Source organism: Eumetopias jubatus, unplaced genomic scaffold (assembly GCF_037043125.1).
Source record: "Eumetopias jubatus isolate StellerSeaLion01/CBP00866 unplaced genomic scaffold, mEumJub1_p1.0 scaffold_8, whole genome shotgun sequence".
NCBI lineage: Eukaryota > Metazoa > Chordata > Mammalia > Carnivora > Otariidae > Eumetopias > Eumetopias jubatus.
This window is the reverse complement of record NW_028274814.1, coordinates 131955577-131975403: the sequence shown is the minus strand read 5'-3', so window position 1 is coordinate 131975403 and position 19827 is coordinate 131955577. Positions and strand designations below refer to the sequence as shown.

General features: G+C 56.0%; 2 protein-coding genes across 2 annotated transcripts; both read right to left on the bottom strand.

Moving 5' to 3' along the window:
* Nucleotides 1-1218: 1218 nt before the first annotated feature.
* LGALS1 (galectin 1) lies at nt 1219-4439 on the bottom strand. Its single transcript, XM_028115437.2, has 4 exons — nt 4331-4439; nt 2978-3057; nt 1698-1869; nt 1219-1417 (listed from the first exon to the last, which is right to left on the bottom strand). The coding sequence occupies exons 1-4, from the start codon at nt 4337-4339 to the stop codon at nt 1271-1273; spliced, it is 408 nt and encodes a 135-aa protein (XP_027971238.1). The 5' UTR covers nt 4340-4439; the 3' UTR covers nt 1219-1270.
* Nucleotides 4440-12546: 8107 nt separating this feature from the next.
* Nucleotides 12547-18664, bottom strand: PDXP (pyridoxal phosphatase). Its single transcript, XM_028115436.2, has 2 exons — nt 18080-18664; nt 12547-14024 (listed from the first exon to the last, which is right to left on the bottom strand). Exons 1-2 carry the CDS (start codon nt 18642-18644, stop codon nt 13708-13710), a joined length of 882 nt encoding a protein of 293 aa, XP_027971237.1. The 5' UTR covers nt 18645-18664; the 3' UTR covers nt 12547-13707.
* Between the last annotated feature and the right edge of the window lie 1163 nt (nt 18665-19827).

Here is a 19827-nt window from a genome sequence, read left to right as displayed (position 1 = left end):
AAGGCAATCCTAGCCTGACCCCCCCCCCCCCAGGATCCTGTTAAGTCTACTTTAACATAAAAATTCCTTTGGAAACTTCCTTTATCTCTAAACCCCCAAGATACACGTTGGCAATCATCCTCCAAGCATATGGCCCACCGATATACATCTGAAGGGTCTCATGACTAAGATTTTATTAGACCGTAATAAATGACCTTTTCCCAACAATAGCTAGCTCCCTCAAGGTCCTGGAAACCTTGTTTCTAGGATTCCTTAGAGACTTAACACTATCCCTAACCCCCTCCCAACTTAAAGTCGGTAATGGGCCACTCCTCATGACCCCAGTGCAGTTTCTGCCCACGGGTCCTGTCCCGTGCTTTCATAAAACCACCTTTTTGGGGGCGCCTGGGTGGCTCAGTCTTTAAGCATCTGCCTTCGGCTCAGGTCATGATCCCAGGGTCCTGGGATCGAGCCCCGCATCGGGCTCCCTGCTCAGCGGGAAGCCTGCTTCTCCCTCTCCCACTCCCCTTGCTTGTGTTCCCTCTCTCGCTGGGTCTCTGTCAAATAATCTTTAAAAAAAAAGTCTTGACCACCGGCTCTTCACCCCACCCCACCAAACCTCGCCTATATTCCAAAACCACATGGATAACCTCTCACGTGTGGTAGTGCAGCAGGGATAGGAAGCCCACCGGGCATTTGCCATGTGCCGGGCATTGAACTTGTTCTGCTTTACGCATCTCGTGGAATTTTCACAACCCTGATAGGCTACGTGCTCTCATCCCCACCCCCCACCCTTGTAGAGGTATATAAACCAAGGCTCAGAGAGGTCAGTTAACATGCACAAGGCCACACAGCTCGTGGCCCCACACTCTGCAACAGATCTTTCTAGCTCACGAAAGACAATGAGGAGGCCCGATTCTTCTCTCCCTCTGTACTGCCAGATACCGTGGCTTCCATCAGTCCCTCCCTGCCTCTTTCACCCTGGTTTCATTGATCCATCATCTTTTGAGCACCTGTGTGTGCTGGGGCTCACTGGGTTGGGAGCTGTTGGGAAGACTGTGACTGGGTTTCTTTTATCAGTCACCAGCCCCCTCCTGTGTACTGAGCTCCCTGTTTGGCCCTGGCACTTAGGCAGTGTGCGCTGAGGCCGTGTAAGTGAAGGAAGGGGGAGCCTGGGGGAGTCGGTGGCAACCTCCTCTTCCACCCCCACCCCCCCGACAGACACACAGGAGGCAGGTCCAGAGGGAGCAGAGGCAAGCTGCCTTTATTAGGGGCCACGGCCCGGCTGCCTTTAGTCAAGGGCCAGACACTTGATCTTCATGTCGCCATCGGCTGCCAGGTAGTTGATGGCCTCCAGGTTGAGGCGGTTGGGGAACTTGAATAAGTATCCATCTGGCAGCTTGATGGTCAGTTCGGTCTCGTCGAAGGAGATGCACACCTGGGGGGTGGAGAAGGGCAGTGAGTGGTGGGGACCCTCAAGGAGGAGCCTGGGCTCTGCAGTCACAGCTGGTCGGCAGGCCACGGGACTTCCCCAGAGCGCTTTCCTCACGCAGCTTGACCACCTCGGGCTTCAGGGCTGCTGCGCACTGGCTTGGACACAGCAGGGGAGGGGAGGGGAGGGAGAGGGCAGGGTGGGCCCTAGGTCTCCAGCCGCTAAAGCCAGCTCCGCCCCCCTGCCGCCCCGCGCCCCAGGCCCCAGGCCCCCTACCCCAGCCCACCTCCATGACACTCCCAGGCAGGAAGGGGAAGGTAGACTCGCGATGCTCCACGCCCCAGGCCCCGCCATCCCTGCTGTTACACACGATGGTGTTGACGTCCCCGTGCGCTTCGAAGCGAGGGTTGAAATGCAGGCACAGGTTGTCGCTGTCTTTGCCCAGGTTCAGCGCGAAGCTGTGGGGAGCAGGGGGCACTGAGGCCTTCTCAGCCAGCTGCAGCCCCCTCAGACCATCCAGTCCGGGCCACCAGCTGGGGGACTCACTGAGCGGGGAGGCCCAAGTTCTGGCCCCACTGCTTCCTTGCTGTGTGACCTTGAGCAAGTCCCTGCCCTTCTCAGGAACCCAGTGTCGTCCTCATCTGCCCAACGGGGGTTGCCCCAGTGCGATCTCTAAGGGTCTGTCTGTGCTGACAGCCAAGACTCTCAGACGTTAGTTTGTGTCCCTTTGGTCAAGGACAGAAAGACTCCCTCCACATGGTGCCCTCTGAGTGTCCTTGTATCTCTCTGTACTCCTGGTGCCCAGCACGACGACACAGTGCTCAGTAGCGGTGGGGCTAATGAACGCGTCATCATCATCAAAAATGCATTTGCTGAGTGGAGAGAAGTACCTACCTCGGAGGGTTGGCTAAGCATGAAAAGGATAGCGCGCGCACAGGAAGTGTGCGGCTCTTTCTAATGTCAGCTGATCATCGTCATGGTCACTGAAGAGACACAGCACCTCGCTTCCTCCACACAACCACCTCCCCCCTGGGGAATCGACAACAGACTGAAGCTCAGGGCGGTTGGTTGACCGGTCCAAGGTCACATGGCTGCTCAGAGACTCGGCAGCCTGCTGAGTGGATGATGAGTGAAGAAGAAGGACCCACGGAATGAAAGGTTGTGTTGAGTGAAGAGCGCGGGACCGAGGGACCCCGAGGACCAGCAGCCGGGTGGCGCCCCCATTCCCTCTCCCGGGCCCCCGAGCGGCCTCTGCTCCCTCCCACAGTGGGGGCGGGGCCAGGCAAGGTAGAGGCCGAGGCCGCAGCTGGTTTGGTTTAGGAGGCTCCCGCAGGGAGGGTGCGGGCGACTCTAGAGGGGGCATCCAGACCCCGCGGAGGAAGTGACTCACCCAGAAGACGCCACCGCCGTTAACCCCCTCGCCGCCGGAGGGAGGGGCGGGGCCTGGCCGGCCACGCCCCTGCCAGAGGGGAGCGGCCCCGCCGCGCGCCCCCCTCCCCGTCTCCCCCGTCCCGGGCTCGGAGCCCCGGCCCCTGCCGCCCGCCACCCCCACCTTCACCCGCTCACCTCTTGGCTTCGGGGGCCACCTCGCCCTGCACTCTGAGGCACTCCCCAGGTTTGAGATTCAGGTTGCTGGCGACCAGACCCTGCAGAGACGATGAGACCAGAGTCAGCGAGGTTAGAGGACGCAGTGCCGGGGGGGAGGGGGTGGGGTGGTTCCCACCCGGGATCCTCTAACCCCACCCGCGGGAAGCCTGGGGAATCCGTCGCCAAGTTCTAGACTCTCCCTCCGTGTGGTCCCGGGAAAATCCCTGCTCTCAACCAGGTCCATTTCCTGTCTGTTGACACTACCGAGGTTGTAGAAGCCAAGATCTACAAGTTTTTGCGATTCAGCGTGGGGATTTTGGATTCAGAGTGGTTTGGGAGGTGGGGTGCTCTACTCCATCCCTTCATTTAATAGATGGAGAGAAGCGGACTCGGAATGAGTGACACTGCGACTTGGTGGCAAAGAAACTGAAGGGTCTGCCCTTCTACTGGAGAAGAGGCGACCCCTGGGCTGGGAGGTTCCCCACCATCCCCTTCCAGCCCCTCGGTACAGAGAGGCACAGGGTTTGGAGAGGAGACCCTTAAGGGGCAAGGCCAGGCCCCTCCGCAGAAGGAAGAGTGAGTGGCCAAGGGCCAGAGTCAGCAGCCTGGCCGGCTCAGCAATAGCAAGATTGACCGCAATGCGTAACTGGTGTGAGTGGTTGCTTCTGCCAGAAACTTGAACCCTTTCCCTCGGGGCCTGCGGAAGATTCTTGCCTCCTTCTCTCCCCCGTAGCACCCAATCTCCCAGCATGGGGAATGTGTGTGTGTGGATGGGGGTGGGAATTACCCAGCCCCCACCTGACTGGCCTGGACGGAACCACCCTCCACCCACTAACCCAAGCAGGCACCCTCCGGGCAGCCCGTCTCAAATCCTGGCTATCTTTCAGAGCTCTCTAGAGCAGAGGATGACTCTGCCCTGGCCCAGTGACTGGGGACAGCTGCAGGGGGGGGAAGGGACAGGAGGCTCTCCGGGGTGAAGGAGTGGGGAAGGGACAGCGGCCTGGGTGTCATCAAAGTGCGTCCCCACCCCACCAGTTTGCCACACCCTTCTCTCTCCTGGTTATCCGAGGAACTGCAAAATGTCAAACCTTGGCGGAAATAACTGTGCTGTCAGACTCCGGAAGAACTCAGATTAACTCTTAAGCCAGAGAGGGCTTTCGGGGACCATGGCGCCCACCCCCATTTTACAGACGCGGCCACTGAGGCACAGAAGGCACTTGTTCGAAGCCACACCCCAGGGACTGGAACCCAGATCCCCATCTGCCCCCACTCTCCCCGGGCTGTCTGCCCCCACGCCATCCCTGGGCCTTGGGGCGGGGTCCCCAGACTCACACAAGCCATGACCGAGGACCGGAGGATGTTCCCGCGGACTGCCACACCAGCTGTCTCAAGACTCTACGGGAGAGATGGGCCCCCGGGCCGCTCCCACTCTTTTAACGGGACCAGGCTCCGGTAAGTCCCGCCCCCTGGAAGCCCAGCCAATTGTAAGCCAGGACAGGGATGGGGGCCTACTGGAGGCGGAGTGCGTGGAATTTTGAAGCCGTTCTGGAGCAGAGGTGACCAATCAGAGTGGCAAACCCCCCTCTTCCTTAACCCCTCCCCCAGGGTCCAGGGTCCACCTCCCATTCCCCTTCATCCCTCCCCACCCCCACCAAAAGAATTGTGCTGTGGCAGGGACTGGGGGGGGGTGTTTGCGGGGGGGGGGGGAGCCAGTGGAAAATAGTTTGAGGATGAGTTAGGCACTAGAGTTGGCGGTAAGGGGACCAGCAGGCCGAGCTCAGGGGCTATCCAGAGAAGATGGCTGAGGGGATACAGGTTCCTTCAGAGGATCAGAACTGGGGTTCATCAGGCTGCTCCCTGCAGAGACCAGAGCGTGGCCTGCGCTGCAGGCTCTGCAGAGGGCCCAGGACCATTAACCACAAGGCCCTGGCCCCACCCTGGCCTCCCCGGAAGCAGGGATTGTGGCTGCCACCCGCGCTTTTCACTCGTGCTAAAGAAAGGCTGGGCCGAGTGCCAGGCTTCAGGCTGCCACTGGGGCTCAGGCCTCAGGCTTCATGCCTCAGCCTTCCTGAGGGGCCTGCTGGGGATCCTCCCAAGAGCTCCTGCCTGACAGCCTCTGGCCTGAGTCAGGCCTGAGAGGAGGCCCACGGTGGACCAGGCCAGGAGGGGTTGGGGTTGTGCCCCCCCTCCCTTCCACTCTCTTCATATCTCTCTCTCCAAGCCTAGGCACGGCCTTTCCTTTCCCTGTTCACTTAGCAGATATTTTCCTGAGCCTCTACTATGTGCCTGCCCTGAGCTAGCCCGTAAAGATTCAGAGAGGAACCCCATAAGAGTCTCTGCTCTCAGGTAGCCCGCTGCTGGGGCAGGACCGGCTAATTAAGTAGCATGATGCTGGTTCTAAGAGAAGTCATGAACAAGCACTGTGGTGCAATGGAGACTGTCCAGACTGTGGGCCTTTGTTTGTTAAGTTTTTATTTATTTGAGAAGGGGGGATTAGTGGGGGGGGGGGCAGAGGGAGAGGGAGAAGCAGACTCCCTGCTGAGCAGGGAGCCCAACATGGGCTCTGTCCCAGGACCCCGGGATCATGACCAGAGCTGAAGTCAGATGCTCAACCAGCTGAGCCACCTAGATGCCCCAAAAGGTGGATCTTGCAGGATGGGTGAAGAAAGAGGGCCTGGCATTCCAGCATGAGCAAAGGCTCAGACGTGAGAACACACGGGTCCAGGGCATCTGGGCATGGCTGGAGTTTTGGGTATGTTGGGGAAAGATGGGGCATGAGACTGGGAGGCCAACAGTATCTGGATCAGGAAGGGCCTCATTAAAGGCGCTTAGTCATTGTTTTAGTTTTGAGGGTTGCTGGGGAGCCATAGAAGGTTATGGAGAAGGTGAGTATTGAGGGCAGACATGGGCTGCAGGGAAGATCACTGTAGCAACAGAGTTGAGGGTGGGTGGGTTAGAGGGGTGCTCACCTCATACCCAGGAACTAGGAGAGAGGGGTGTGGGGAGCCCTGGGCAAGGTGGGGCACTTACTAGGAGAGATGTCACCAGAACCTCCTTCTCCACATAGCCATCTCCCTTCTGAAACTGCCAGCACTGAAAAGGGAGCAAGATGTGGACCAGGAGTGACTCACACCTGGAAGCCAGGTCCTCCACTGCACCCCCCCCCCGACCACCCCTGCAGATGACTGATGCTCACCCTCACACGGGAGGAGCGGCAGGGAGTGCACTGGGCCTCGAGGCAGGCCCAGAAAGGAGGCTGGGCTGCCCCCTCTTGGAGCCCCTCACCCTTCCTCCAAGACCAAGCCTCAGAAACCAAGCACAGCTCTTTCATTTTTTCCTCTGGGGCCTCCCCTAAACCTCAACATAAGGAGGGGTGCGTGGAGCCGCTCTGCTGCTTTTCCTTTGTGCTTCCCCTCCAAGCGCCACAGACACCCTCTGCCTGAATCAAGGAATGGGGGCATTTGAGGAGTCCCGACCAAGGAACAGGGATGGTCCAGGCCCGGTCCTATCCCGGCTGTTGTTATGTGGGGCTGGCTGGCTGCTCCAGCCTGGTCGTTGAGCTCTCGGCGACTCAAGAGCTGCTCCCATGCTTCCCCCAACCTGGAGGACAGGCCCAGCATCAGAAAGTGTGTGCTGTTGGACGAGGGGCGGCTTTATTCCCCAGGGTCTGGCTGGCTCAGGGCCAGTAGAGGGATGCCACGGCATGAATAAGCCTCCAGAAAGGCCCCTGTGGGAGTCCCAAGAGTTGGATTCTGCTCCCATCCCTGCCACGCTGTCCCCAAGTTGGCCCCCCAGTCTGGAAATTGGGGAGGTGAAACCCTGCTCTCCTACACAAGGCTAGTCCAGGGTGGAATTCATGTCTGTTGTACTAAATAGTGATTACTTTTTTCGCAGTCTCCGAAGGTTTTGGCTTCCCTCGTCTCTTTTCCTAGGCTGAGCTTACCTTCCTGGGGTCCACAGTGCTGGGAGGTCTTCCTGTCACCCCTCCCTACCTCATCACCGACAGTCCCCTCCTGCCCATGCTGGGGCAGGGAGTCACTCCGGCTTCCCATGTCCCCTGTAACAGGGACCATGGTCTTCCTGGGTGACAAGGTGCCCTGTGTGCACCCCACCCCCGCCCAGTCCTCAGGGCCTCCTGGGGTGGCACCCATTTATCTGCCAGGCCCTGTGCAGATAGGTGGGCACCTTATCTCCTTGCTTTCAAACATTACCTCGTTCCATCTATGCCTCCCCCATCCCCCAAAGCCCCCCACCCCCCCTTACCTCCCAACCCCCCTTACCCCCCCCACCCCAGCCTCATGCCTGTCAACTGGAATACACTGCACAGAGAAGCCGCTCTGGGCCCTGAAATGAACCCGACGTTAGAATCAGAAGGGAAGGCAAGTCCTTATTTGGGGGCTGCCTGGCTGTGACTGTGGCCAAGGTCCTTGAACTCTTTGAACCTGTTTCCAGGCCTTCAAAGTGGGAATATTACCATTCACTAACGGTTGGTTGGAGGATTACAGAGGTGATGTGTCGGGGGGCTCAACATTCATTCTCTCGTGTGCACCCCCAAGCCAAGGCCCCCCCCACCCTGGGACTCTCCTCCTCCCTCACTGCCCTGCAGCAGAGGCAGCGAGCTCTCCGGAATTCCTCCATCCTATAGGCTGGACCTTGGCCGCTGCAGTGAGAAATGAGCTCAGCACCCGTAGACAGGGGATCCAGGCCAGTGTGGCCCTGCCCTGCCCACAGGAAGGCTGTGCCTCCTCCAGCTGGCAGTGGCTGGGAGGGCTGCCGGGGCCCACTGGAACACCATCCACACCCCTCAACCAACCTGGCTGGCCCAGGCGGGGATGGTGGGGGGATTAGAGCCAGCTCCAGAGCCCTACAGGTCAGAGCAGGAAGGGACCCCCGAGATCCCCCACCTGTCCTGCTCCCTCATTTAGTGATGCAGAAACCACCCAAAGAGGCTGGTCACTTGGCCAAGGTCACACAGGGAGCTAGGGCTGAACTGCTTTCCATCTGCTGAGCCAAGGAAAGAACCCTGTGGTCCTGGGATACCTGGACCTCAAAAAAATAAAAAAAGATCTTTTCCTCTTGTTCCATGAAGTGTAGAAAGAACTGGGGAGGGGGGAGATGACCCCCAACCTCAGGCACTCTTCCAACCCCCACTTACCTTGAGCATCTGTTTTTACCTCCCTGTCTTTGCTGTGCTGCTCCACCTGCCCAGACAGCCGCCTCCCCAAACACAGTCGCCTTCTGTCACTTCTGCCTTCCCACCCGCTGTCTGTCCCCCTTCTGATGACAGGCCCTCACTCATCTTTGGGGAGCTACCCCTTCTCTCATACGAGGTCTGGGTGGGGTCCTGCCATTCATTAGCCCACTAGGGCTCGGGCATGAGTCTTTTAATTTTTTTCATGTTTTTCTTTTGACATAATTATAGACTCACAGGAAGCTGAGAGCTTTTTAAGAGCTTATAAAATATTTGAGACCTGAAGGAAAAAAAATGTATTGGCTCCAAAATACTAAAACTGCAAAGCTGAAGTCAATCAGCATTTACGGCACTCAGGCTTAAAACCTGGTAGTCATGGGGTGCGCCTGGGTGGCTCATTTGTTTAAGCAACTGCCTTTTGCTCAGGTCATGATCCCAGGGTCCTGGGATCGAGTCCCGCATCAGGCTTCCCTTGCTCTGTGGGGAGCCTGCTTCTCCCTCTGCCTCTGCCTGCCACTCTCCCTGTTTGTGCTCTCTCTGTCAAATAAGTAAATAAAATCTTTAAAAAAACAAAAACCTGGCGGTCATAAAAGTGGAAACATTTGAGAACAATTTTCAAGGGTTCAATTTTCTTACTTCCAAAGTGTGTCCAAGTCTTCCTAGAGGTTGGGTACTCCTACCTTAGATCCCCCTAGTCACATCATGTCTAAAACAAACATATAGGGGCGCCTGGGTGGCTCAGTTGGTTAAGCATCTGCCTTTGGCTCAGGTCATGATCCCAGGGTCCTGGGATCGAGTTCCGCATCGGGCTCCCTGCTTGGTGGGAAGCCTGCTTCTCCCTTTGCCTCTCCCCCTGGCTTGTGCTCTCTCTCTCGCGCTCACTCTCAAAATAATCAAAATCTTTAAAAATATATATAAATACAATAAAAAATAAAACAAATGTATAAAAATACGTCAAAAATGTATAAACAAAAAGCCCACATATATTTAATGTGGGACTTCCAGGAAGTGGGTGCATTTTCATGTTTTTTTTCTTAAAGATTTTATTTGACAGAGAGACACAGCCAAAGAGGGAACACAACAAGCAGGGCGAGTGGGAGAGGGAGAAGCAGGCTTCCCGCTGAGCAGGGAGCCCGATGCGGGGCTCGATCCCAGGACCCTGGGATCATGACCTGAGCCGAAGGCAGACGCTTAACAACTGAGCCACCCAGGTGCCCCATTTTAATGTTTTCTATAAGGTGCCCAGGGCCTGTGTATCAGGAGAGTTTTTGGCGGTAACAGAAACTCAAAGGAAATCGCTTTAAAATTAAGGGAAACTTTCGGGGTGCCTGGGTGGCTTAGTTGGTTAAGCGACTGCCTTCGGCTCAGGTCATGATCCTGGAGTCCCGGGATCGAGTCCCGCATTGGGCGCCCTGCTCAGCAGGGAGTCTGCTTCTCCCTCTGACCCTCCCCCCGCCATGTACTCTCTCTCTCTCATTCTCGCTCTCTCAAAGAAAATCTTAAAAAAAAATAAAATTAAGGGAAACTTTCACATAACAAGTCTGGAACAAGGTCTCCATGGCCGTTAATTCGGTGGCTCCAATGAAGGAACAGGGGCTGAAGACTGAGTTATGATCAATCATGTCTATGTGATGAGGCTCCATAAAAAAATAAAAAAAAAATCCCTAAACTCTAGGGTTTGGAGCTTCTGGGCTGGTGAACACATCTACGTAGTGGGAGGGTGACATACCCCAACTCCATGGGGACAGAAGCTCCTGGACCTCGTCCTTTGTGTTTCTTCATCTGTATCCTTACATATCATTTGTTATATAATAAATCAGTAAACGTAAACGTTTCCCTGAGTTTTGTGAGCTGTTACAGCAAATTATTGGATCTGAGAAGGGGGCTTTGGGAATCTCCAATTTATAGCCAGTTGGTCAAAAGCACAGGTGACCCCTGGGACTTGGCGGGGGGCACCTGAAGGGGGGTGGGCAGAGAGTCTTGTGAGACTGAACCCTTAACCCGGGGGGCCTGCACAAACTCGAGGTAGTGCCAGAATTGAACTGAATTCTAGGACACCCAGTTGGTGTCTGCCTGAAACTACAGACTTGCTTGGTGCAGAAAACCCACACATGTGGTGTCAGAAGTGTTCTGTGGGTAGAGGAAACAGTTTTCCCTTTTAGTTGGTGGAGAAGTGGGATTTGCTAGAGCCGCCCACGCTCATGGAAACATGTGGTTTGGGAAGAGAAAGGAAGGGCAGGGAAGAGGAACCTTTGATTCCCGGGTGGCCATGTAGCCATGGGCAGCTGAGCTGTACTGTTACTAATGGTAAAAGTTACCGATGGAATTTAGAGATGGCTCTGACTCCTGGGGACTTGGATTACTGGACACATAAGGAAATGCGAGCAAAAAAAAAAAAAAAAAAAAAAAGCCACATATACCATCCCCTGGTCATGGTCATCTGTAATAGCTAAAATGAAATCTCAAGAGAGCGCTGGGTAGGACGCTATGCTCGACCAAGCTCAGATTTCAGTGAGTCTGAGCTTCAGCCCCTAGCCTCAAAGCCACCTCCAAAGGAAAAAAAATTATGCAGTCAATAGAAATTCCCTCTAAGGCCTCTGGTCACAAGAGGGGAATCAATGTGGGGGATGGCAAAACCAGTAAACTAGTGAAACCAGGGAGTAGAGTGGGAAGGAGTTGTTTCATTTTGTGGATTGGTGGCATCAGCTTCCTGAAATACTAACTGGGAGTCCAGGGGAAGGGCGTATGGGTGTTTCCTGTGCCGTTCTTGCACTTCTACCTGTTTTATTTAAACTTTTCTGGAGAAGGAGCGCTGGCTGGCTCCGTTGGTGGAGCATGTGACTCTTGCCCTTGCGGTTGTGAGCTTGAGCCCCATGTTGGGTGTAGAGATTCCTTAAAAATAAAATCTTTTTAAAAAATTAAGAAGTTTGGGGAAACGGCCCCCAAAAGTTCTTCCCATCTTTCTGCTCTGCCACCTGAAGCAGAGTCATGAGGGAAGTATGTTGGGTTGGCCTCATGGTCACAGAATGGCTGCAACAGCTTCCACACCCAAAGCCCAGAAGAGTGTTTCCCTCCTCCATCCAGGGCCTTCTTTAAAAGTGAGGCAACTATTTCCAGAATCTCCCAACAGACCTCCCCTCATGTCTTAGAAGTGTATCACAAGTCCACGGTTAAATCAATCACTGCGGGGGAGGGATCAAATAACCATGATTCAGGCTTTAAACCAGTCAGGAGTCCCTCCCCAGGACTGAGATGCCTCCCCCTTCTGATTCACAGACCACCATGTGCTTCCTTCAAGGATATCAGGTGGACCCTCTGTCCACAAGGAAGGTGGCTGCTAGGACCAGAATGGGGCCAGGGAGGCGGGCACTCACCTCCTCCGGGGGGGCACATGACCAAAGCCAAGAGCTCTGCTCTATCCCCTTGGACACAGGTTCTGAGATGGGCATGTGACGTAAGCCGGGCCCCTCGAGAGTCAGCCCTGGGATGTGGGTCGGATGAGGCAGCACAGCTAGCTGAGAGGGATACACCTGGAGAGGGCTGGATCACCTCACAGGGGCAGCCAGGGAACTCCCTTAGGCCTTAGCCGGCTGAGCGGAGTTCCTGTCAGAGCCAGAAGTCACCAAGAGTGAAAAGAGGACTTCATGATGCAGCCAGGCTCCGTCAAGCACTCCCTCTTCGCAGGAGCATCTCCCAGACCTCGCAGTCCCACCCCTCAATGCACGCGTGAGGGAAGAGGCTGAGCAGGAAGGCCTCGTGCAAACTCCTGTCAGTCAGCCCTGGAACAGCCGGGGCCTCTCCCCACGAGGCTGCCCTCAGCCAGCTCACAGCACCTGGGGCGAGGGGTGCCTGAAGGGGGTAGGTGGGGCCGCAGTATCTCACCTGAGCTCCAGGAGAGCCGGGATCTCTTTCCCCTTCAGTCTTGGCAGAGTGGGGGCTGCAGCCTCCTGGATCAGCCAACACAAGTTCAAATCCGGCCTCAGGAGATCATGCTTTCTAGATGTGTGCCACTGGTAAGTTAGACCCATGTTTCTGGAGCGTCTTTTTTTAAGTAGTGGGGCTTGAACTCAGGACCCTGAAATTGAGGGTCGAAAGCTTAACCGACTGAGCCACCCAGGCGCCCCTTAACGCCGCATTTCTGATCCTCATTCCCCAAGTGGTAAAACGGGCCAAGTACTACAAGCTCGCTGTCTTCTGAAGGACTGAAAGAAATTGGTATTTAACCCCCCCGTGAGGCACAACGTGCCATCAGGTTGAGGTAGTAAGTTTTACACACAGAAAATGCTCTGGTCCTGAGGTGGGTCTTCTCACGCAGGGGAAGGGTGCACCGGGCCAGTTCTGTGGAGACCAGGCGCAGGCAGGGGGTCCTCCTCTCGCCCCGCTGCTCACACAGACTTGAGCCCACACAGACACTCCACTCGCACTTTATTAAGTACAAGAGGACCGGTTACAACAGAGGTGGAAGCGGTGGGAAGGGCCCGCCCCCACTCCCACCGACACTGGCACACGATAATAAATAAATAAATAAATAGCTGGGGGTGGGCATGGGGGGGAGAGGTGGCACAGCAAACATGGACAGCACAGGGAGGGACACAAAAGCCCCGCCCTCCGGAGCTGTGGCCACCACCAACGCTGGTCTGGTACCATCATCAGGGAAGGGTGGGGCTCCACTACAGAAGCCCCCAGAGCCACTGCGTGGACCCCCGGATCACAATCTTTGTGGAGGGGTGTCTTCAGCCCTTGGACCCTTACTTATTGACAGACATCTGGACCCCTAGCTGGTCCAGTCAGATCCAGACCGTCAAGGGGCCACTGTCTCTCAGACTTCTGGATTGTTCTCTTCAGGATCTAAGAGACCAATGAGTCATTATAACTCTGTATTCTGATTGGTCTCACAGGACCCAGGACATGAAAGGGTCATTGCCATTTAGCCTTCCGATTGGTCCACTCTGGCTTCAGAACATCAAAGCGTCACTGTCACTTTAGGTTCCCAATGAAACCCCTCAGGACAGACCCATCAATGAGTCACTCTTGCTTAGCCTTCTGATTGGTCCATTCAGGGCACAGGAGGGTTAGTGGTTACCTAGGCCTCTGATCGGTCAACAGGAACCCAGGGCCAGGGCTCCAGGGGCAGACAGAGCTCTAGAGGCAACCCCCCCCCCGCACCCCACCCCAGGAGGGACTAGGGCATTAAGTGTTCAGGGTTGGGGGAAATCTTCAGCGGGCATCAAGGCCCAGATTTCAAAGAGGGGAGGTCACAGGCGAGAAAATAAGGCCACCTGGCTTGGTTAGGCCAGGGCGAACTGGTGGGGGAAGGGGGACCGCTTCTGGAACAGCAAAGAGTGCCCAGCCACCACTGGGAGGGGATGTGAGGGCCCTAAAACCTTCCCTGGGTCCCAACCCCACCAGTTGCAGCTGCAGAAAACGGGGCCCAGGAGCCTGCAGCTCTTGGCCCCTTGCCTCCATCTACAGGATCAGGGTCAGGGAGGGATGGGGCTGCAGTGCCAGTCACATGGGCTCAGTCCTCCAACCCCTCCATCAAGTCCGCGATGCTCTCCACATAGTAATGGGGCACGAGGTCGAGCTGGCCAGACGCCAGGTAGGCCTGGGCCTCCTCCAGCCGGGAGACACCTGTGAGCGTGAGCAGGGTGGTCATACCACAGCGGTGGCCGAAGAGGATGTCGGTCTCCAGGCGGTCGCCCACCATGAGCGTGCGGGCGGGGTCCACGCTGAAGTGCTCGGTGATACACTCGAACATGTAAGGGCTGGGTTTGCCCACCACCAGGGCCTGGCGGCCCGAGGCTGTCTCCACGGCAGCAGCCAGGCTCCCGGTACCTGCAGGGAGATGGAGACGTGGTCAGTGCCGAGTGGCAGCAGGGAGGGCATCCCGGCTCGGATGCTGGGCTTCCAGGGAGGCAGCTTGGCGTGGGGGGTTAGATTAGGCACTGAAATGAGTCAAAAGTCTTCCAAGTCTTATTGTAGTGGTTACAGGGACAGGGCCTGAAACCAGAGGCCTGCATTCAGACTCTGTCATCTCCACCCTTCTTAGGCAGGCCATTTCGCCTCTCTGTGCCTCAGTTTCCCCATCTCTAATATGGCCCTGTAGGGGCTGAATGAACCACACTGCGTGTAACTGGGCCTGGCTCAGTCAGTCCTTGGAACAGGGGGATCCAAGTCAGGCCTACCTTCAAAGAGGTGCTGTGGGCACTGCAGGGGCAACTGCTTGGGAAACAGAAAAGCAGATAAAAGTGCCAGGGAAACAGACAGAAGCTGTGGTTACTGCTCCAAGAATGTGGGTTCCCGGCAGCAGGAACGGGCACAGCCCTCTTAGAACGAGGCAGGGCACAGAAATGTTCGCGTCTTGGCCCCAGTCAGCCTCGGCGGCCAGGAAAGTGATCACAGGGAGAGAATTTAAGCCAGAGACAAAAAAGCTACATGCCTGAAGATGTCCGTGTCTGCAGTAACTATAATAAGCAAAACTGTGAAAGCACCCAAGTATTTAACAATAGGAAGACTGTTTAGAAAAGGACAGCCCTGACTCTCAGCCCAGGACCGTCCTGCCCCCCAAAACAATGAGTCCACTGTGTCCGTCCTACAGGCCCGTCTTTGTGCTACAAGGTTCGGCCTTCACATTAATGTCCCTGAACAAATGATGATGATGATCACAATTTACTAAGCACATTCTAAAGTGCCAGGGGCTGTGCTGGCTGCTCACAGAAGCCCATTTTACAGATGAGAAAGCTGATGCTCAGTGCCATTAAGTAACTTATCCAGGGTCGCACAGCCTAATAATGGCAGACACAGGGTATGTGTTCAGGTGGGTCTGACCCAGTCGTGTACTGGACCAGCTGGTACTGGCTTGGCAGTGCTGAATGTTTCATTTTCAGGAATTTTGTGAGCCCGTTGTTAAAGCCACTATGAAAAAGTCAACTTATATAAACTTATGGTCTAATTATGTTTAAAACCAAGGTAATAAATTCTCAAAGTTCATTACTTCCTAATTATTTTGCCATTATCTATGCTCTGGAGATTATTTACATCTATAATGATGGAAATACTATATAATGGTGTGCACAAATCTTCCCAACTCCACATTCAGTGATTTGATGTTGGCAGCTTGAACCTTGCTATGGTGGGAGTATTTACACCACAGAGATTGGGAAATGGTATAGCTCAACCCACCCCCCCCATTATTAAGTCAAAGCTACAGAAGAACGGGCACAAATAGCAAAGAATCCTCAGCCTGGCCAGCCCCCAGACAAGGAGGAGGAACTTCCCCAGGGTCATGGGATCAGGGCAGAGCTGACCCAGAGCAGAGCAACGCTGCTGGGAGGTTCTTCCTGACATCTGACCTAGAGCTTGCCTACTTGTTTTCTTGATAACTGGGTAGGGAAGAAAAGCCATTTGCCCCGTTGGTTAAAAATTCCTCCCAGGATGGGAAGGGCTCAACTGAGTCACCCCAAAGTGTTTTTCTCCCCTCCAGAATGGTCTCAGCTGCGTCAGCAACTTCCTCTCCCACCAGGACAGAGCTGATCACCCTTGGCCCCCCATGTCCCACTATATGCACTCAGCTAATATTTACTGAGGCCCAACTACACGCCAGGGACTCTGCTAGGCACTGGGCATACATCAGGGAAGGCAGCACGGATCCCGACCCTAGGGGCATGAGCATCCTAGCAGGGGCGTCTAGGAACATAGCTCTGTCCTCAGACCACCATTATGCCACTTCATTTAACATCCTATAATCTGGGGCGCCTGCGTGGCTCAGTTAAGTGTCTGACTCTTGGTTTCAGCTCAGATCATGGTTTCAGGGTTGTGAGATGGAGCCCCACGTCCAGCTCTGTGCTCAGCTCAGAGTCCGCTTGGGATTCTCTCCTTTTCCCTCTCCTTCTGCCCCTCCCCCTCTGCCCCATTCCCTGCTCTTATGCTCTCTTTCTAAAATAAATCTTAAAAACAAAAAAACCCAACATCCTGTAATCCAAGGCTGACACATGTTTTGGTGGTGACATATTCCTCAGCAGGCATTTCTATTTGCCAGTTCAAGTGGCTGCCATGTGGCAAGAAGGTAAACACACAATTTAGGAGACCCACAGGGAAGGAGGCATCGGGGTGAGAGACTTGCATTCTTTCAGATTTTATGCATATCGGGGCCTTTATTAATACTTTTATACCACTGTTTTAAAGCCACATCATTCAGTTGTGTACGAAGATGACAGCCGTGTTGTAGCTAAGCCTCTACCTCCCCCTCTAGGTCGTGGGAAAGATCAACAGGGCCTGTGACACAGCCAGGTGGGGCTGGAGATGAAAGGGGCAGAGGCATATAGGCAGGGCCTGGCCTGTCCCCAGCTCCTCCACACCACCCTTCCTGAGTCCTAGGGGGCCTCTTAACCCACAGCCTTAACCTGAACTTTGAAGCCTCCAGGGAGAAACTCACTTTTCATAGCATGGCCCAGGACAGGCGGGAGCTGCTGCAGCCGAAAGCCCTGACCAGAGCCCTCAGTTTGGATTTTTGGGGAAACTGGAACACGCAGCAAGTAGGTCTGCAACACAGCGAGGACAGAACTAGCCTAGAACTATAGATTCCCAGCCTGGAATCGGTTCTGCCATGGCCCAAGCCCTGCTCCACGTTTCATCCCCTACTGCCCTGTCCTGCAGGATGCCTCCTCCAGGAAGCCTTCCCAGATCCCCTCGGCTCTACGCCCCTCCTGCCCCCCATCACAATACTGTGTCTATTCCTCAGTCAATACCAGCCCCGCTCCCCCAGAATTTGGTATCAATGACAGTCTAAATGAGTGGCCAGCAAGGAGGGAGTGAAGATCTGTCCCCACCCTCAGGCTACTGACTGGGGTACTGACTTGTCCACACACACTTAGCACTGGCAGTTATCTTCTGCTACCATCTGCTCTTTTCTTTTTTTTAAGATTTTATTTATTTATTTATTGGAGAGAGAGAGAGAATGAGAGAAAAAGAGAGAGCATGAGAGGGGGGAGGGTCAGAGGGAGAAGCTGACTCCCCGCTGAGCAGGGAGCCCGAGGTGGGACTCGATCCCGGGACTCCAGGATCATGACCTGAGCCGAAGGCAGTCGCTTAACCAACTGAGCCACCCAGGCGCCCCCAGGTCCTCCTGCTCTTGGGCAGCTCAATTCCCCTCTCTCAGCCTCAGTTTCTTTAACTGAGAATGGGTCATCTCCAGAGTAATTTAGAAACTAAGTAAGAACAAACAGCAAGGTACTTCATAAAGCTCTGTAATAACATAAGAGGGCTCTGGATACAACCCACACCTACTACGTGCCGGGCAGTCACCCTCATCACTCTCCCCTGGGAGGAAATGGCATGGTGAGCCTTCCCATTTTACACCCGGGACAGCGATGCTCCGAGGTTATGTAACTTAAGATTACTGAGTCCTGGAGCTGGAACTGGAACTCAGGTCAAACTCCATCCACCTCCTATGCTCTCACACCCCCGCCTACAACCGGCGGCTGCCAATGGTGTTCCAACAGCTCAACAAGGGAACAATCCTTCCAGGCTGTTTCCCAACCCTCCAACCTCAACCCCTGATTGGAGAGTGGGACAAAATGACAGGGGTCGCTGAGGCGGGTTCGGGAAGGCCGGGGCTGGGAGTCCGCCTGCAACCCCCTGAACCACAACAGGCCTCTGTTTCCTCATCCGTTAAACTGCCCCTCAAGCGGTGGCAGTTTCAAGAATCACCAGACGTGGCCATGAATGACAAAGCTCGCCTGGGCTCTTGCAGGGTGGGAACCGCCCTCGCATCTCTCCGGGTCCCCACCTGTCACCTGGAGACACCCCTTCTTCGCCCCTCTTCCCTAGGCGTGGAGGGGAGAGCGCAGGTCGCCACCCCACCTCAGTTTCCGCGCCAGCCCCGCGCTCACCGGGGGTCCGGCTGCCATCGCTGAGCGGGTGCCACGGGTCGCGGTCGGTGGCCACGAGGAGGCAGTCGGGGTCGCGCAGGTGCGCGCACGCCTCGCTCAGCTTGGCGAAGGAGAAGTGCTCGTCGTAGCCCACGAGCACGGCGCGCACGCGCGGGGCCGCGCCCGGGTCCTCGCCGGGGTCCCCCGCCAGGCGCAGCCCCGCGGCGCGCAGCTCGGCGCGGAGCCCCTCGCCGCCCAGCACGAACACCGCGCCCGGCGGCCCGGGCAGGCGCTGGCGCAGCAAGCGCGCGGCGCACAGCGCGGAGCTGAAGACCTGCTCGGCGCGCAGCCCCCCGAAGCCGAGGCGCGCGAAGCGGAGAGCCAGCTCGGGCCGCGCGCGCCGGCTGTTGTTGCTCACGAACAGCGCCGCCTTGCCGGCCCGCGCCAGCCGCTCCAGCAGCTCCGGGGCGCCCGGCACGGCGCGCTCGCCGTTCCACAGCACTCCGTCGCAGTCGAACAGGACCCCCTGCGTCCGGCCCAGCACGTCGCGCAGGGCCGCGCCGCGCAGCCGCTCGCAGCGCGCCATGCAGCCGGTTGGCCGCCTGCTCCCCCGCGCCGCTCTCCTTCTGCGGGCACGGCGCGCTTGCCCTCAGCCCGCCCCGTTCCCCGCAGCGACCAATCGGCGCGCCGGAAGGGCCACGGGGCGGGGTCACGGCCTCGTCCGCGCGCCAATGGGGGCGAGAACCTCGGAGAGGAGCGAGGCCTCTACCTAACGGAGCGGGGAGAAAAGGGTAAATCTCGGCCGCCGCTGAGGGGAGGAGACCAATGAAGACCTAGCTTTCGCCCCGCCCCCTAGCTCTGCTAGGCCAGTCGCCGCCGAGTTTCAACCCCGACTAGCCAATTAAAGGATGGACTGACGTTCTTCTTGGCCAATAAAGAGTTATGAATAGAAAATCTGGAGCGATTAGCCTCCCTTGCGTTCCTCAGCCAATCGGAAGCTTAGGAGAGCTGGTTGCTAGGAGGAAAACAGATGCTAAAGGAGATGTTGCCTTTGGGTCAAATCTCATTGCCCTCTGAACCCTGGACGCTCCAGTACTGAGCCAAGGCGTGAGAAGCGTGTCGGTATGATGATGGGAGAGAGGCACATAGTGTCTTCTCGAGCGCGGGGGTCCCTGGCCCAGACCAGTCGTTCTCCACGCTGGCTGGTAGAGTCCCCTGGGGAACTTATGTTTTGAGATTTAATTTACATACAAGTAAGATGAGCAGATCTTAAATGTACGGCTCGATGACTTTGACAAACGCTTTTTAAAAATACCAAAGCATGGCTGCACCCCAGAGATTCTGATTTAATTGTTTTGGGTGGGGCGGAGATATTTTCGGTTTTTGTTTTTTAATTACCCAAGGCCAGGGTGGGGAGAGGCACTGGGTCACCAAGCTGCCAGCGGCAGCCAATCACTAAGCACCCTGGGGATGGAAGGAGCCAGAGCAGTAGCCAGTTGCCCAGGGCAGCGATTGGGGTGATTTGGCTGCCTTGGCCCCCACCTGGGGAGGCATGTGTCACAATTCCAAGTTGTCAGCCAACTTCTGAGAAGGTGCTGGAGACCTGACCTCCAGGAGCAACCAGAGCTCCAAAGGCCTGGGAAAAGCCACCCTATTGTGTCCCCCCTCTCTGAGGCTCAAATAATTCCTGTTCCCCAATGCCCTGGCCTTTGGCTCCTGTCTCAGGTAGTCTCCTTAGCTTGGAATGTTCTTCCTTCTAAACTTTTTCA

Excerpts from the sequence above, each read along its gene's own strand:
- LGALS1 (XM_028115437.2), bottom strand. Across the intron at positions 1,870-2,977 it reads GTGGCCCCCGAAGCCAAGAG|CTTCGCGCTGAACCTGGGCA; the intron begins GTGAGCGGGTGA and ends TGCTCCCCACAG. Across the intron at positions 1,418-1,697 it reads TGCCTGGGAGTGTCATGGAG|GTGTGCATCTCCTTCGACGA; the intron begins GTGGGCTGGGGT and ends TCCACCCCCCAG.
- PDXP (XM_028115436.2), bottom strand. The coding sequence starts at position 18,644 with ATGGCGCGCTGCGAGCGGCTGCGCGGCGCGGCCCTGCGCGACGTGCTG. Across the intron at positions 14,025-18,079 it reads CGATGGCAGCCGGACCCCCG|GTACCGGGAGCCTGGCTGCT; the intron begins GTGAGCGCGGGG and ends ATCTCCCTGCAG.